We start from the raw sequence: 18616 nt of genomic DNA on the forward strand, positions 1-18616 counted from the left end.
CAAAATCTGATGGCAGAGGTTAAGCGTAAGGCCCGGCAATTCGGATTTGGAAAAGCGGAAGCCTAACTGAATATTTTTCCTGAATTTAAAACTAATTAAACATGAAAAAGAAATTTAATTTGATTTTTTAAATAAACGATTTCACCGATTTAAACGCGTTTTCGCTTGACCAAATTTTGACCGTATCACTCTTTAGATTGGGAAAAGGTGGAATAAGAAAAATGTGTTCGAACGACTGTCCGGAATTACTCAGCTCCTTTAATATGATATTATTCCGACAAGAACATTAAGGCAACGAGATTTCGTTCAAATCGACTTCCGACGAACTAACTACAGACAACACCCAAGTAACATTGAAAGTTTTATAGCAGGCTACTAGATAAAGTTTTGATTTTATAAGGGCTTGAGGAGTCCAATAAAACTATCGGTGTTACTTGGGGCATGAACAAATAAGAGGCATGAGTCGGATCTTTTAACTGGTTTTTTTTAACTTTACGAATTTGACATTACAACTGTTTTAGATCAAGAATGAGAAATTCGCCACAACTTAGAAATCTGATTGTCTTGATAGAAAATTATACATTTTAGTGAATTACATTTGTAATATTCCCGTTAAACTTAGAATAAATCTTCCATGAATAGACTATTCAGTCAGATGAAATGTAATAATAAATGTAAATGTAAACCTCGATTCTGGTAAAATTTACCTCGCTGTGAGGTGAGTTTCACCTCGAAGAGGTAGAAGTTGCCTTTTTGCAGATATACTAGAACCGATATACACCACTTAACGAGAAATCGGGAGACACGAATAGCGCTATCTGGCGACAGAAATGGAACTATTACACTGTGAATTTTTTCGGAGCTTTGATCAGAGATGCCAGGTGTCCTGATTTTTCAATTGACAATCGCAAAAAGTGTGGCGTAGCATATAGAAAAGGCGGAAGTAAAATGATTACTATTTGAATAAATATGAATTATTAACAGCGCATATTCATACAATTCTTAAAACGTTGTCTAAACCCTTAAAGCATCGGCAGCGATAAGTGCTATCCCAGGTGTTAACCCCGGACACATTCTAGGTCCTTTTTTAGCTTTAGCAGTACATTTGCGCACCGGTAACTGCTAAACTGGTTTCCATTTTAGCCACTGGTGTGGTGACGCTTGTTGTTTTTTGATGCTATTTCCTTTTGTTAGCATCTGTCAAATCAGGAGCTGGTCGGTATTCAAATATGGCTGCTGGCTTGCTTTTTCAATACCGAGGAGCAAGTCTCAAAATTGAGGTTATTATAGCTTTAAAACCTGACCGCTGCTGATACTCTTAAACATCGTGATTGTAATATTCCTATCGATTTAGCGCAAAGTTTAAAAAAAGAAAGAATGAAAAGGGAACGTTATTAGAATCATAAACTTTAAGGTCAAGAATTCGTAATAAATGACTAATTTATTATGACTTCATAAATAACTAAAAATAAATTGATTTACGACACTCGCCATAAAATCTGCCTGCACAGATTTTAGACTTTTGCATTGCAAATTTCCGCCAACACTTAACGAGAAAGCAAACAAACTACATATTCTTAATCAAACATTTGCGCCTTTTAGTTTCTTTAAAACAAATTCCATAAATTTTATTTCATCTTTGTCTTTATTTCGAGTTTTTAACAACGATCCGTTACCTAGAATATGTCATACAAAACGGCAAATCACAATAAGCGGAAGCTTAATACAAATTTTAAAAGCTTAGCTAAGAGACGAAAATTAAATATAGATAAAGTAATAAAAAAAATTTAAATTCAAAAATGATTATTATTAATTTTTCCTAGTTATATTTAAACAGTTTTTTGTGTTTTGGAATATAATTTGTTTTGCAATAGTAAAAAATAATAAAATCGTTTCATTTCAAAACCAATATACATGCCAATACCAATATAATTTCGTCACATTCCATGGTGGGAACAGAATTTTTCCTTCTTGGTAATAACAAATGACATGATGCTTAATGTGCACACAGTTTTCGTATTAATTAAAGAAAATATGCTTAAATTTTGTTTTCTCCTATCGTTTCTGTGAAACTATTTCAGCTGTGATTTTTTATTTGTTTAGATTTTTGTTTTGCTTTCAAGTGCACAAATAAATGATGGGAAAACATTAAGAAATATATCGCATTCCAATGATTCATTGCGAATCGAAAGAGTTTTTTTTTATTTATTTCAGAACAATTGGTTTGAATTTGAAAGAAAAAACAATTCTGTTGCATACATTTGTCTCAATTAATAAAAAAAAAAGATCAATCTGTGTCCTTTCACAATGTTAATCTGGAGTTGTCAAAATGCTGATCAGGGATGGCGTTCGAACATATTTTCATCACTTTTTTTGTTTAGTTTAGGAACACATAAAAAAAATAAATTCCGCTCATTTAAGAAATGAATTCAAAATTCGCACCACCAGCCTTTACTTCTTTCATGTTTTTCAGAAGATATGTCACTAGTCTCTCAGGCATGATTCCAAGTCCATAATTAGAAAACATGGATAATAGTTGTTAGCTTTTTGTTTTTTTGGAGCACTGGCATTTCTGAAACGCTTTGTTAGCATTAATTTTTTTAATCAATTCATTAATTATAAACACTCAAGAGAGATTATTGTCATGTTATTGCTGGATAAAAGCTCGGTATAATGTCCTTTGACCTAAGATCTGGATTTGATAAATGATCTAACAAACTTTATAGTTTGATAATGATAAACCAATTTGTTTGAAAATGTTCAAATATTAACAAGAAAAATCTAGCATGAGACAATAACAATATCATCTTTTAATACGAATCGTTTAAAACCCCATTTTTTTCCAAATTGAAAAGCGACACCCGTCATCTAGTAAAGAGAAAATAACGATATTTCTACGTTAATTTCGTGATATTTTTTTTCCTTAACTATTATAAGTAAGCAAAATTTTAATTAACAGTTAAGCAGTTGACCGATTGAATTTAAAATCTTTTTCTTAAAAAAACACTTTATGCGCATCCAAGTCTATGTATTTTTTGAAACAATAAAATTTGTTGGTTTACTAAAATTTTTATGGTGCAAGAATAGAAACAAACAATTTCATTTATTATAACTGGCATCCCTGATCAAGTCGAATCGGAATACACGCTATTCACAAGTTAGACGAATTTCTCGAATTAATGCTTCCATTTCTTCCGCTAGAGGATGCTGATGGTGTCGCCTTCTCATTATATGAAGAAAATAAGTGTGGTGAATATTGTTTCAATTATATTTGCTTTTTGGCTTGCACGAGCGTTCACCCTGCTATCTCGGTGAATTTTACCTTTTAATCATTTTCCGTGTACTATGGACTGGCTAAAACGAAAACGGTTTTTTTTTCGATTATAGTCGTTTTACTATCTTCATGGCATCCGCGACTCGAAAACGGTATAAATTTTGTAAGCTTAGTCAAAAAAACTGACGTATCATCTCAGATGAGTTTTTCAATCATTTGTTACATGACGAGCGTTGTTGAATGAATGTACATAAACAAAACAAAAACAGCTTAACCCTTTCATAAAATGGAATCACGTTCTAGAAACCACCCACTTGCAGATAACGCATGGGGTCTGTTTTGAACAAAGAATGAAGCAATTTTTTACGACACAAACGCGAAACTCTAGAGAATTTTGATACGCAATATTATGCATAAATAAATCCAAAGTAAATACAGAAATAGAAACATGATCAGTTAAAAAAAAATAAAATTAATCAAATTCATGGCAATGTTTAGTTTACATATGATATGAATTTAATCATTTTATCCATAACGAATTGTTTTAGTCCGACTCAAAGAATCATGTTCAAGGCAAACAACTTACCATCTGACTGATTGATTTGCAACTAATTGACTTTAAACATTGAAAGTTCAAGTCGAACATCCATTGTCAAAACTGGGACGAATCGAGAGCATAGATTTGATTTTCACCCGAAAACAGAATCATCCGACAATCGAATTGACAGATTTAGTTCACTTTACTGATTGCCATAAAACCAATCAATACAGATTCAATTACCTTCCATTGTATGATTACGTGCTCGTGTTTCGTCCGACGATTGTCTTACAAGGCACTGTCGAAAACCTAGTCTTGGAAGATGCTGCTGACTGTCAAGAGTCGTCAATTCTATTACATATTTCGCCGAAATTGGGTTACGTGTTCAAATTTCAACCATCGACAGTAACACTAAACCGTTCTGTGACATTTAGGACTAGAATCGAAATAAGAACTACTTTTCCGCGAGGCCCAGGCACGAGACTCGCGAAGTGCATTCACTAACTATAACGTGCATAGATGTGAGGTGTCGATGGGATGGGTGGTGCACAAATCAGCCGGAATCTCCATTTGAGCAGTTATATTTACAAACTATATGCAACGAAGCAGCTCTGTCGGCGGCACGGTTATGCAAGCTGCCATCATGCTACAAATTTAGTAGATGCACACATTCTCGAACGCCGGCGCTACACTTCTTAGTACAGTTTGACGCATGCACTACCGCACCACATCCATCCCATCGACGCTGCAACGTCATAGGAGCATCATCATCAACAAACCTTCTAGAGGCGAGCTTCAAACGAAACACATCCGCCGACGACGATTGGCTCCTGTCGTTCGGTCGTTCCGGCTCATTCGGTATGGATCATCAGGTCTAATAATCGAGTTTCGGTTTCACGTCTCTGCTAACGACTTTTTTTGCCTCCTTCTTTAGTAGATTTAATGTCATGATGGGATGGCGAACGACGGACGCAAATTCGCAGTTTGATAAGATACGTGTGAATGCGCGTACGGTCAGAAGTGAAGTGAGTATGTATTACAAAGTGTGGTGGGAAGAGTGGCAAACCAGTGATGCCAAATAATCAGATGAGTAATTGTTTTACAGTTTTAAAAGTATTTATATTTGCATGGTTATTTGAACTGAACATACTCCCCCGGCGCGAGGCATCTCAGTTTTCAATGGGCAGAAGGCATAACTTTGCAATTGATCGTTTTGTTAAACCTTTGGCAGTTTTCAATGAAGCAACTCTCACTCGACCGTCTGGTCCTGGGTGAACCTCCATGACTCGACCGGTGAGCCACACACAGGGAGGGAGATTATCCTCTTTGATTAAACAAAGCTGTCCTACTAATAGATCAGGTTCTTTACTCGCCATCTTTTTTGTGCGTTGTTGTAAGTTGTTTAGATATTCTTGGCTCCAGCGACGCCAAAATAGTTGTACATTTTTTTGTACTTGTTGAAGTCGTGATAATGGTTTCGATGGTGTCAACAGGAAATTTTCATCAGGTAAAGATGTTATTGGTTCTCCGATGAGAAAATGTCCAGGTGTCAATGGACACGGATCCTGAACATCCATGGATATGGGTGAAATCGGTCTCGAATTAAGACATCCTTCAATTTGTTTTAACAAAGTAAGCATCTCTTCATAAGTAGGCATTGTAGAGCCCAGGATACGTTTGATGTGAAACTTTACACTCTTAATTCCTGCTTCCCAGATACCTCCAAAGGAAGGTGAGCGAGGAGGGATGAACTTCCATTCTATCTCTTCCATAGTGCAGAATGATTGAATATCAGGTTCTACTTGCTCACTGAATTTTCTCATGAGTTCCTTCATTTCAGATCTCGATCCTGTGAAGTTCGTAGCGTTATCACAGTAAATGGTAGTGCTGCGTCCGCGAACTCCAGAGAATCTTCTCAATGCTGCAATAAACGCGGCACTTGACAATCCACTCACAAGCTCCAAATGGATTGCACGAGTTCGAAGGCAAATAAACAATGCAAAATACGCTTTAATCGTCTTCTGAGTGCGTACCAAATTTTCTTTAATATTGAAGGGTCCTCCAAAATCCACTCCACAGAATTTGAAAGGTCTTCCGGGGTTGAGTCGATCCTCAGGAATTTGTCCCATAATCTGTCTTATTGGTTTAGGGTTACTGCGGAAACAAGTCACGCACTGATGAACAATCTTTCGGGTAAGACTTTTTCCGTTAAGTATCCAGTATCTTGTTCGAATCGCATATAACAATGCTTGTGGTCCTGCATGTAGATTAGCCTTATGATAATCTCTTACTATCATAACGGAAAAATTAGATTTTGAAGGTAATATGATCGCATGCCGTTGGTCATAGGATACCCCTGCGGCCTGAATGCGTCCTCCAACTCTAAGCAACCCAGACTTATCAAGGAAGGGATTCAATGTAAGCAATGGACTACTCTTAGCAATAGGCTTATTTAACTTAAGACACCCCAATTCATTACTGAAATGTTCCCTCTGTACGACCTTGATTATATCGTCATTGGCTCGCCGAATCTGCAATGCATTAAATAAATTAAAAAATTATCATATTTTGCCAAATTGGTATTTAAACAACCTCCTGCACGTTCAAAGGACCTTTGACACGATCTTCAGGTTTTAGCCTGTAGTTTTGAATGAATCTTAGTACGTATGCAACAACTCTCTTCAGTTTATGGACGTTCGAGTAGTCTCCTATTTTGTAGATATCTGCTTCTAATTGAGTACATTTTACATCTTTAGTGATAAGCGTAACTGCAGATGTAATTGTTGGCTCTTTTGGCCAAGCATCTTTATGTTCTTTCAAGAATTCAGGGCCAGTCCACCATATTGATGTTGGTAACAATTTTTGCACGGATGTTCCTCTAGAGATCAAATCTGATGGGTTATCTTTCGATTTCACATGATGCCAATAAGCAACTGAAGATTTATCTCTGATTTTCACCACTCGATTCTGTATGAACGCTGGCCACTGCTTTGTAGTGTTGTTTATCCATTCCAGTACCACCATGGAATCTGTCCAATAGTGTACGCATTGAACATCGATGGTTAGATCACTTATTACCTTATCCATAAATTCAACGAGCAAGGTAGCGGCTCTAAGCTCTGATCGAGGGATGGTAGTGTCTTCTGGTTTGCATTTTTTTCCACTAGGCGAGACCCTCGATTTGGCACACAAAAGGCTAATTTTTGTACCGGTTTCAGTTACTGTACGTACATAAATTGCAGCCCCATAGGCTCGCTTAGCAGCATCCGAAAATCCGTGTAGTTCAATAATCTTTCCCGATGTGTGAACGTTCCTTGGAATACTGAGTGTACTTATGTTCATTAGTTGATTGCAAAATCTTTTCCATTCTCGGATTATGGAATCTGGCAAGGTGTCGTCCCAATCTAGCTGTTCCGACCAAATGTCCTGCATAATGATTTTACCAATGATGACTATTGGGCTTAGTAAACCAAGAGGGTCAAAAATCTTTTGCACTTCTGATAAGACTAATCTTTTAGTTGTTTTTGTATCCACGTTTACATGACAATTGAACGTGAAGATATCTTTCAGTGTGTCCCAGTTTAATCCAAGAATTTTCACTTCAGTTTGTTTATCAGTGTTTCGTACAATGGTTTGTTTATTCGATGCCCATTTGTGGGGTTCGAATCCGGCCCGAGCGAGAATCATTGTCAGCTGGTCCTTAATTTTGATTAATTGTGTCTCGGTGCGGTGACCGGTTAGAATGTCATCCATATAGCAGTCGTCACGGAGAGCTTGGCATGCATCCGGATATTCGTTCTGGAATTCGGTGGCCAATTGTTGCAGACATCTGGCAGCGGTATAAGGAGCTGAGCACGTACCGTAAGTAACCGTGTTCAATTGATATGTTTCCACTCTTTCTTCCAAAGAAAATCGCCAGAAGATAAGTTGGAATTTTCGATCTGTTTCATGGACCACTATTTGTCGGAACATCTTTTGGATATCACCTGTTAGCACATACGGATGACATCTGAACCTTAACAATATGCTGCTCAAATCACTTTGGATAGTCGGTCCCGTTTGTAAAACATCATTCAACGACAAACCGCTGGAAGTAACTGCAGATCCGTTGAATACCGTTCGCATTTTAGTGGTGCTACTTTCCAGTTTAAAGACCGGATGGTGCGGAAAATAGTAGTGAGGACTATCGTAGTCAATATCTCGTTCGTTCAGCCTTTTCATGTGGCCCAATTCCAAGTAGGTTTTCATAAATGCAATATATTGTTGATGCAATTCTTTATCCTTCTGAAACCTGTTTTCTAATTTCAGGAACTTGTCCAAGGCCAAAGTTCGTGAATCGCCCAGTTGCTTATGTGAATCCTTAAGTGGTAATCTCACTTTAAATCTGCCATTTGAGTCTCTTGTGGTAGTGGTAACGAATAAATTCTCAACGAATATTTCTTCTTCGTTCCACGTTCTAGTAATGGCCGCCGTAGTGTCACTAATGAATCCGGATACTTGATGATGAGCAGTTAACTTACAAGTTGTTCCACCTACTATCCAACCTAGTGATGTGTTCTGAAGTAATGGAAGTTTGGAACCTATTTGTTTATTTCCACTTCTTAGAATGTCGAGCACCAGAGTTACTCCAAATAGCATATCAACGTTTCTAGACAGATGGAATTCAGGATCAGCTAAATTTTCTTCAAACAAGTTCCAATCATCGATATCGATGTCAGCTCGTGGAATTGGGTCGGTTATGGAGCTTGTTACGAAGACAGGAACTGATTGGCAATAATCCGAATTCCGACTTTTGAATTTAATGATAGCCTTCTCGCGTATTAAACTTCCATTCTGACCAAACCCTTTCACCATCATGTGAGCTGGTGTAGTAACAATTCCGGCACGTCTAATAAATGATTCTGTTGCGAAATTGGATTGTGACCCTGTGTCTAATAGTACCCGACATAGTATGGTTTTCTCTGCAACCATCACTAATATAGAAGCCGTAGGAATGAGAACATCTGTTGGTAAATGATAATACGTGTTCTCCATTTCTGTAATTTTTATTAGTTGAAAATGAATCAGAAATATAGTTTACAAGAATAGTTAAGGTTTTCATTTACTCACGAGTGTTTCCGTTATAACGACTCTCGCGATGGATGGAAGTATGGTGCTTCTTGTTGCACTTGCGGCATCCGGTACTGCGGCATTTTTCAACACTGTGGTTGGTTGAAAGGCAGTTGTAACAAAGTGAATAGCGTCTGATAGTCTGCAATTTTTCAGCTATTGATTTGATTCTATATCCATTACATGTTGCTATATAATGGTGTCCGTCGCATATTTGACACTTGTTGTCAGTCCGAGTGACAAAGGATCTTGATTCTGGTTTGATCTTTTTGGTAATTGATCCGCCTTCCACGGGCACCTTTCTCTTGATTGGAACTGCATCTAGCACCTGGCAGCGGTCCAAAACGAAGCCCTCCAGCTGGTTGTACGTAGCTGGCGTGGTACCCGACGCTGCAGTCTCCCATTGTCTTCGAGTTGCATGGTCTAGCTTGTTGGACAATAAGTGGACTAATATGGCGTCCCAGGCTTGAATCGGTTGCTGCAGCGTTTCCAAACATCTTAAATGTTTCCTTGCTGAATCGAATAATTCCCTAAGCGCTGTTGGGGATTCGACTTCGACCGTTTTTAATTCGAACAGCTCTCGAGTGTGTTGTTGGATCAAAAGTTTCGAATTATTGAACCGTCGGCTCAGCAACTCGTATGCGATGTCGTAATTAGTTTCCGTCGTTGGCAGCGAATCAATCACAGCCAAGGCAGCACCCCGTAAGGATACCTTGAGGTACTCTAATTTTTGAATACTCGGAATAGCTCGGTTATGAATCATGGAGTTGAATTTTCCTATCCATTCCAGCCATTGACCGCTAGCTCCATTGAACGTCGGTAAGTCTATGGCTGGCAATCTTGCAAATTCAACCTGGGTGTTGGGCGCCATATTGGATTTCCGTTTGTTGTGTATCGCTTTCTCGAAGGCTGCTAGCCCGGCAATGTATTTGATTTCAATTGAATCGCGAGTGCGGTACTCTTCCGGATTCAATTGCTCCAGGGAACTTTGGGCCGTGTCATAATTTGAGTAACATTGCTTGAGCATATCTCTACGTGTCTCCAGCAAGATGGCGTCTTCTTGAAACAAATTTATAGTCTCGATAATGTGCTCAATCCTGGAACTAGAGTGGTTGCGCTGACTCAACAATCGTTCGAGTTCAGATTGAACGACAAATATTGGTGAACCTTGAATGCCAGTAGACGCCGCTGCGTCTACCAAACAGTGTGCTCCCGGGTTTTCAACTTCGGTGAGTAGAACCTCCTCCGCCTCCACAAATTGTTGCTCTTCCTGATTGATCTCCGACATGGCTCTGTCAGAAAAAAAACGAATTTTGTTTTTAAGTTTGATCTCCATGTAATCTATGCGATTAATAATGCTCTCCATTGCAATTGCTAATTTGACGGCTGTCGAGACTCCGCTCATCGACCCGCGTGCAAATTACAGATAGCTTATAGTCATGCCGATTCCCGATTTTTCCAAGATGGCGTACCATGAGTGAACTATTCAACAAGGGTCCGCCATGTTGTATTTATGGAAAAATGCTGAATGCTCATTTATGTATTAGATTTCTTCGATGTTTGAACCTGGGGTTGACGCTAAGTTCCTAGAGAACGAAAATTAATAATATGTAATTATAATATTTACCACGTTTCGACTAATCCGGTTCGAAGGACCAAATGATAAGATACGTGTGAATGCGCGTACGGTCAGAAGTGAAGTGAGTATGTATTACAAAGTGTGGTGGGAAGAGTGGCAAACCAGTGATGCCAAATAATCAGATGAGTAATTGTTTTACAGTTTTAAAAGTATTTATATTTGCATGGTTATTTGAACTGAACACAGTTCTACATTCTATACCACCGGATTCGATTTCATAAAGCCGGTAACCGATAAAACTTCGATTGCATCAAAAATTAGGACAATAGTTGGGTATAAAAATTAGTTCTGATAAGCCTTACGCGATACTCTGTAAAATAGTAGGTATACTGTGATACAACTAAGGAACATTTTAACACACATTAGTTTTATAAGAAAAGCGTAGGTTTTTTAAAGGAATTGAAAAGGCGTTATAAGCTTCAGAATCTTATTTTGAGAAGGCCATTGATAAAACCATAAATTGTGCTTCAAATCAAAAACACAACTTTTAAATATATAACACTTGTTAAATGCAAGATAATTTACATCATTCGTTACATGTTGGAAAAGGGTGTCCACGATGAAATTACATCCTACATACATCCTGCAAGTTTTAAAGTCAGCTGTAATGAAAACTCGCGGAAATGGAGTCGAAAGAACAGCTCGTGCGTGATAAAATCTTGCGCATTCATCACGAGAACAAGGATCTCTCGCATTGTTCAAGCGTATACCAATACGCTTGAAGAATACTCCAGAAGATTCTATGTTCAGCAAGCTTAGTTACTAGCATGTTCCATTATAGAAAGTTCCAGAATATTCCATTACTATTTAGCATGTTCTACCATAGAAGATTCCAGAATGTTCCATTCCTATATCATTGTATTTCCGATGTTTCTAGAAAGTTCCATTATAATCCTTAGAAGAATCTAGAATATTCTATACGTAATTTATTGGTATAATTCCGTCGTTTCCAGAACATTCCATTAGCATATAAATACAGAGTCGAGTAATTTGAGAGTTAGTATTATTCCGCCTTTTAGTGAGTATTATTCTGCATTTGAGTGAGTATAGTTCCAACCGTCAGTGAGTACAAGTTCTTCCTCAAGTTTGTGTCCTAAGTAAAAATAAAGTGTTTCCAAATACAAAAGGTGATTTTGTGAATTCAAGTACCAAGAAGTAATCCCTATCGACGTCAGTGAAGTTACCAGAGCTTTGGACTGTTGTCGATGTTAGAGTTACCAGTACTCTAACCGAGTTTTCCTATCAACATTTGAGCTTTCCGTTTCCTGCAACGGAACAATTGGCCCTATCGAACCGGATTTACAGTGCAGTGAAGATACAGTTAACAGAGAGAAGAAACAGTTGAGGAAAAAGTGTAAAGGTTTAAGCCAAGATAGAAAGTGTGAAGTAAAAAGATAAAAAGTTAAGTTCAAACGACAAATTGGAAAAGTAGTGATAAGTGATAAAAGCAGAAAAGGAAAGAACTTTTGAAAATGCCGATCGAACGTTCACGCACAAGAAAAGGCAGCGACACAGCCGGTGTCGGGCTTGAAGCAGCGGAAGGGTTTGCTGGATTTTCAGATGCATCATTACACCGTATGGAAGGGTTTCCTGAATGTTCTTCGGAGCCAGTTGCTGTTGGTAATAACGCAGGTGAAAAATGTAAAAAATATGAAGTTCTTCTACGGAACCGAGGACTCGTATTTGCAAAGGTTCAACGCATTGAGGCCGTCGTACGAAATTCAGCTGAATTTAGCTCAGTTGAGGGTGTATGTCAAGTGCCTGGATACGGCGTATCAAGAGTTCGTGAGTCTGCATAACGAGCTCAGCGAATATCTAACGGAAGACGATTATGAAGAAAACGAGATATTCTATGGATCCTTTGAGCAGATGTATCAAGAAGTGTCTGCGATTGTAGAGACATATATCCTGGACTTTGCCGAAAAAACAACCGCGATACCGCCGCAAGTAGTCATCCATCAACAACCTCTTAAGGCGCCTATCCCAACATTCGATGGTAAATACGAAAACTGGCCTAAATTCAAGGCCATGTTCCTCGATGTGATGGCCCAATCTCACGATTCAGATGCTATAAAGCTATTTCATTTGGATAAGGCTCTGATTGGTGCCGCGGCAGGAGTTCTTGATGCTAGAACCATAAACGAAAATAATTATGAGCTCGCTTGGAAGATTTTAGAAGACCGCTTTGAAAATCCTCGTTTAATTGTAGACACCCATATTCGTGGACTCCTTTCATTCAAGAAAATGACTTCCGAAAGCTACCGTGAACTCAGGTAACTTGTAGATCATTGCACGCGTCATGTTGAAAATCTACGATACATGAATCAAGAATTGGCTGGTGTATCAGAAACCATTATTGTATACTTATTGACATCAGCCTTGGATCGAAATACTAGAAAGCAGTGGGAGGCTACTCTTTCTCGGGGGTCGCTACCCAAGTATGCAGAAACCATCGAATTTCTGAAGAAACAATGCAGTATTCTGGAGAGCTGTGAGTTGTCAAATACCAACCAACAAGCCAAGCCTACCCACTCGACAACCAATCCAATGTTCTATGAACGGCAGGCGAATGTGAGTAGTTTTGTTACAACTGATTCTATGACAACAAATGATTGTGATATCTGTCAAGGACATCACAAAGGTTTTGAATGTCCAGTCCTCAGAGAAATGACGGTCGAACAACGAATTGAAACAGCACGTAAACTTCGTTTGTGTTTTAACTGTTTACGACATGGTCATTTCCTACGCTATTGTCCTTCTAAAAAGAGATGCCTCAAATGCCGTCGAAGACATCATACTCTGCTGCATGAAGTTGAAGAATGTGGAACAGCCTCTGATAGTGAAAAGGCTTTGAATACCCAAGACATTCGAAATAGTCATACGAATAAAGTACTGTCATCGCCTCAGTCGAACTCCAAGTCTACCTATCAAACCAAAGCTGAATCCTTAACCCCGAAAGAAGCCACAACCAATCAATGCTTATTTGCTATAACCGTGCCAACATACGAAACGTTTGTCGAGAAACCAAAGTATGGAATATGGAATATGCCCTGGAGATACGCTAAGAGAAGAAAGAGTTATGACAACCAGAGGAAAGTCAATTCTCGATCCAAGTTAACCCGAAGAAATTTGATTGAACACATAGAAGATGTAGTGATGAAAAAGGATAATCATCAATGGCCCTCTTTGCGTGGACGCCGCAGATATCAAGATTGGTCACCAGTTCCTTCGCATTAAAATTGTTCAACGCCGGTTTGTCGATGTCAAGTTTGGTCTTCAAATTCAAAGTTTGATAATTTCAAATTATCAGCTTCCAACTCTCGCGGGCGGAGTATGTTCCAGCGTATACCAATACGCTTGAAGAATACTCCAGAAGATTCTATGTTCAGCAAGCTTAGTTACTAGCATGTTCCATTATAGAAAGTTCCAGAATATTCCATTACTATTTAGCATGTTCTACCATAGAAGATTCCAGAATGTTCCATTCCTATATCATTGTATTTCCGATGTTTCTAGAAAGTTCCATTATAATCCTTAGAAGAATCTAGAATATTCTATACGTAATTTATTGGTATAATTCCGTCGTTTCCAGAACATTCCATTAGCATATAAATACAGAGTCGAGTAATTTGAGAGTTAGTATTATTCCGCCTTTTAGTGAGTATTATTCTGCATTTGAGTGAGTATAGTTCCAACCGTCAGTGAGTACAAGTTCTTCCTCAAGTTTGTGTCCTAAGTAAAAATAAAGTGTTTCCAAATACAAAAGGTGATTTTGTGAATCCAAGTACCAAGAAGTAATCCCTATCGACGTCAGTGAAGTTACCAGAGCTTTGGACTGTTGTCGATGTTAGAGTTACCAGTACTCTAACCGAGTTTTCCTATCAACATTTGAGCTTTCCGTTTCCTGCAACGGAACACGCATGGAACGCTAAAAAGTTGGGAATCGCGAATTCCACGGTGTCGCGAGTTCGAGGAACGATTGACCACCGATTGGTAGACCAGAAGTGAAAGGAAAAGTATTCCGTACAACACCAAAACCTGAACGCCAAATTTAAATGCCTTGTTTGGCAAGCCATCTGAACGTGCGGGAAGCGGAGTGTACCTTTCATGACACGACCTGACATGACATGTACCTTTCATGACACGATGAACGGACCTGAAAGAGCGCCTCCAGAAGCGGCTGCTTCCTCTTCGGAAGGCTCACAACGTTCCAACAATCTTCTGGCCGGTTTTGGCCTCATGCCACTACTCCAAGGACGTGCTGAAGTGGTATACAGACAATAAGGTCAATTTCGTGCCGAAAATGTTCAACACTCCGGAGCTCCGCCCCATCGAGAAGTACTGGGCGATTATGAAGCAGAACCTTTTTCTTAAACGACCTAAGATACACTCAGCCGAAAAAGGAAAGTTAAATTTACCTGGATTTTCACGTAGCCACTCGTTACGTGAATTTTTGCCTGGTTTACGTGAAGCACTTAGGCATTAACAAAAAATCACTTGATCCTTACGTGAAATTCACATAGTTGAATGCTGTCGAAACAAAGGCACATTCGATTTACGTGAGAATCCAGTGATCCACCAAGTACAGAGGGATTTTGTGTTTTCTATGTGATGTTCACGTAAAACCTGAATGGCTCATTCACGTAAAATCTGTGTGAAGAAATACCAGTTTCAATATGGCGCGGATCCGACAATAGGTGCATAAAGCCAAAAAATCTGAGAGAAGGAGAAGCTGATATTAATTTCGTAAGTAATAAAGTTTTGTTGTTTGGTTGCTATTTATATCTTTTGTTTTTTTCAACAGGATTTGAAATTGAGGCAGATGAGACGGCCAAGCAACCGCTCAAGAGGCAAATATGTGTTCCATGAATTAAGTGAAGTGAATTGTTAAAAGTGGAAACGAAAAGTGCATATATTGTGCATGTGTTGATTAATTTAATTTAATTTATTTTATTAGAGAGGCTTGCTTGGTAGATTCGCCTCTAGTGTTGATTAAAGTAAAGTAGTTTGGTCGAATAATAAAGTTCACTCTCGGAATTAAAACATTTTTATTTAAAATATCCGAGAAAAAAACCTCCCTACATTAATAGAGAATTCGTTTTCGAAAGGTGGTGCACCGGGGCACTACCGGTAGTGCACTTTTTGCTGTTTTCATGCTCGTTTTCAGGATGAGTAGTCCACTGGTAGTGCACCATAAAGTGGACGGTGGAACACTCTGAAAATATTCGGTGTTGCTTGCTCTCACCAATACTATCATGAATTTTGACAGCACATGCTTCCCGATGTAAACAAATATCAGCTGGTTGGTTTATTTCTATACCGTATAAATTGCTTTCGAGTTGTTTTTTTCTCTTTATTATCCCGAAGAACGGAAACTTGTTCCGGATTCAATACCAGTGCCGTTTCCAACAGAGGCGGAGAATTTCACCTGGATGGCACGTTCCAAAGCAATCAACGCTTCCAAGAAGAAATGTGCCCAGAAGGCTTGCTGCAATCGGTTCCAGGCGATGCCGAAAAAGAGCAGCAAATCCAAGTGCAAAAAGGCCAACCCAAAGATCTGGTGGAATCGCCCAAATCGAAAAGTTTTCTTGTTCGGGAGGGTCCTATAAGTTGGTCTCCACAGCAAGAAGGGTTCAGCTGCATCGAAGCTATTCTGCTTCGAGCTGTGCCTTAAGGTGACGATGCTTGGTTGCGCCAAGTCCCGGATTTCCACCCGTTGCCCTTCAAAAACGGTAGTTCGAGACTACACCCGCATTGGGAGCTTGAATTTCGTTCGTTTCGGTCTGTTAGCAAAATTTTCTCCCCCGACTTCCGCGATCTGAGTTCGCCAATTTGACTTCCAAGAATTTTTCTTTTGTCATCTGAAAACGGAAATAGGTACTCGAGGTATTTGCGAGGAATAAACGTTCAAAATACCGGAACCTTCAAGCTGGGGTAATTGCAGTCTAGCAGCAGCAAACATAGACCGCCCAGAATCAGCCGGTATTGCAGTTATCATCAGAGCCAGAGGCGAATCTACCAAGCAGAATAAATCTGAAATCTTCACAATTCAAAATAATATATAAATTCATGCTAAAATTTTCATATTATTCAAAAGATAATGATCAACTAAAGTAAACTTCATTTCAATTTTCGAAGTCAAACGAAAACAAATACCAGCTGTAATGGATTTTTGACAGCTTGATGTTTTCTGTTGACACTGCCGATTTCACGTACACCAACAAAGGTGGGTGCAAAACTCGATTCATGCTCGTTTTCATCGTGGATGGTGCAACACTTTCGGGTGGTTAAAACGAATACGGTAATAGATTCCCCACAAGAACGAGAGAAAACCTAACACAAAGAAGACCAAACACAGAAAAGATGAAAAGATCCCCTGAATACTTCAGTAAAATGAAGTATAACAGTCTACCAGCACACTTAAAAATTATAAGGAACAAAGTCAGTTTCAAACGTCAACTCAAAGTTCATATCAAAAACAACTTGGAGAACTTCTTAGTATGAAACAACAGTAAAACAAACTAGATCGTTGAACCTGCCGTAAACCAGTTTTTCAAAGTCTCCTTAACAGAGAGTAATCTCACTGGAGACTTGAAAGAAGTCCAGTTCCTCACTTCAAACATATCTGCCTGCCACTAATTGCCTCCATACAATTTTGTTTTTATCCCTCTCCGCCAGCCACCGCCACCGCCCACCACCGCCACCCACCTACAACAGTCACAATTTTAGGATAATACAGCTCTCAAACAATAAGAGCCCGAATATTTGAAGCGTTTATAAAAAAAATCTGTGTAATCATAAAAATTGTACGAAAAACATTGAAAAAACAAATGAATAAAAAAGTGAGGAGGTTTTATGGCTTCGGGAGAATGGTCTTGAATGGTGACCAACTCCCGGGGGCTTTTCCCTGCTCTATTAAAAAAAAAAAAAAACGAGCATAGCAACTCAACTATTATTTTGAAAATATTTTTGAAAAAAAAATTCCCGGTGAGGTTTCATTATTCCCAGTTTTTTTTTCGGTTTTCCGGCGACGAGGTGAAACTTCAAAGTTTTTCCCGGTTTGAAAAACGATACGAAAGCTAACTTGTTCGATAAAAAATGACAACTCAATGTGTTTTTCCCACTTTCTTCTTGAGTTTTTTTTTTTCGAATAATCACTGGATTCTGCCTGGATTTTGTGAAAACAAATGTCCAAAATTTGAGTTTTGAAAATCGGTTCATTAATAAATGAGATACAGCAGAAGTTGAATCCGTTTTTTAAGTAAGATTTTTTTCTACCGGAAGATCCGAGATAGCGGTCAAAACTTACATTGGACCTCAATATATTTATACATCGCAGGAAAGATTTATTCTTCACAATTCCAATTCAGGTTTTACATTCAGTTTAACAGAAAAGTGCTCAGATTTCAAATTCAAATTTTTGTCTTATTCGTTTCTAAAGTGTAGTTCGGAATCTGCAATATTTTAAGCAGTTTTTGCAGTTACGCCAAGAATATGAAATCAATAAGTTTTAATTATTTAATATTCATTTGGAAAGTGTATCCTTCAAACCTAAGCATTTGACTTCACTTGTCAGTCGAAATTCAAAGCCGTAGCCAACCATTTTAATTATTCAATCTAATTGTGATTCGGTTGGTATCGATCATAATTTGTTGTATTGATCGAGTGCAACCGACATTAGTATGCAATAATGTACCCACGTTATAGTCACACACGCTCTTAACCTTCCAAAGTCGTTCGGGTCAATATGACCCGAAGCGCACATTAAAATCATCATAACTCTTCGAGAAAAAATCGCAAAAAATTGATTTTAAAAACCTCCCTGGGGAATCACGAAATACACAATGTGTAGTACCAGACAACTTCCTGTGACCACCGGAAGTGCTCCCTCAAAAAAATCCGTAATTAGGCTGTTCGGGTCTATATGACCCGAGAGTTTGCGTAAGTTCCCCTGGCCGCAAATATTGACCGATTTCGATGAATTTTAATTCATTGTATAGATAATTTATTCTAGTTTCTCAATATTGAAAAATAAAGTCGAAATATTTTACGAAAT

General features: G+C 38.5%; 2 protein-coding genes across 4 annotated transcripts in view; both read right to left on the minus strand.

Annotated features, from left to right (window-relative positions):
* The window catches only part of LOC129745495 (ankyrin repeat domain-containing protein 50-like), a 35184-nt gene that overhangs the window by 12283 nt on the left and 4285 nt on the right, over positions 1-18616 (minus strand). The window lies entirely within an intron of this gene.
* Positions 7844-10209, minus strand: LOC129738339 (uncharacterized). Its single transcript, XM_055729524.1, has 3 exons — positions 8922-10209; positions 7898-8848; positions 7844-7851 (listed from the first exon to the last, which is right to left on the minus strand). Exons 1-3 carry the CDS (start codon positions 10207-10209, stop codon positions 7844-7846), a joined length of 2247 nt encoding a protein of 748 aa, XP_055585499.1.

The sequence above is a fragment of the Uranotaenia lowii genome, chromosome 1, assembly GCF_029784155.1.
Source record: "Uranotaenia lowii strain MFRU-FL chromosome 1, ASM2978415v1, whole genome shotgun sequence".
Taxonomy (NCBI): Eukaryota; Metazoa; Arthropoda; class Insecta; order Diptera; family Culicidae; genus Uranotaenia; species Uranotaenia lowii.

What these genes read in the sequence shown, in the direction of transcription:
- LOC129738339 (XM_055729524.1), bottom strand. Translation starts at nt 10,209, where the DNA reads ATGTCGGAGATCAATCAGGAAGAGCAACAATTTGTGGAGGCGGAGGAG. An exon ending in TCGTTATAACGGAAACACTC is followed by an intron (nt 8,849 to 8,921) that starts GTGAGTAAATGA and finishes TAAAAATTACAG; the next exon opens with AAATGGAGAACACGTATTAT.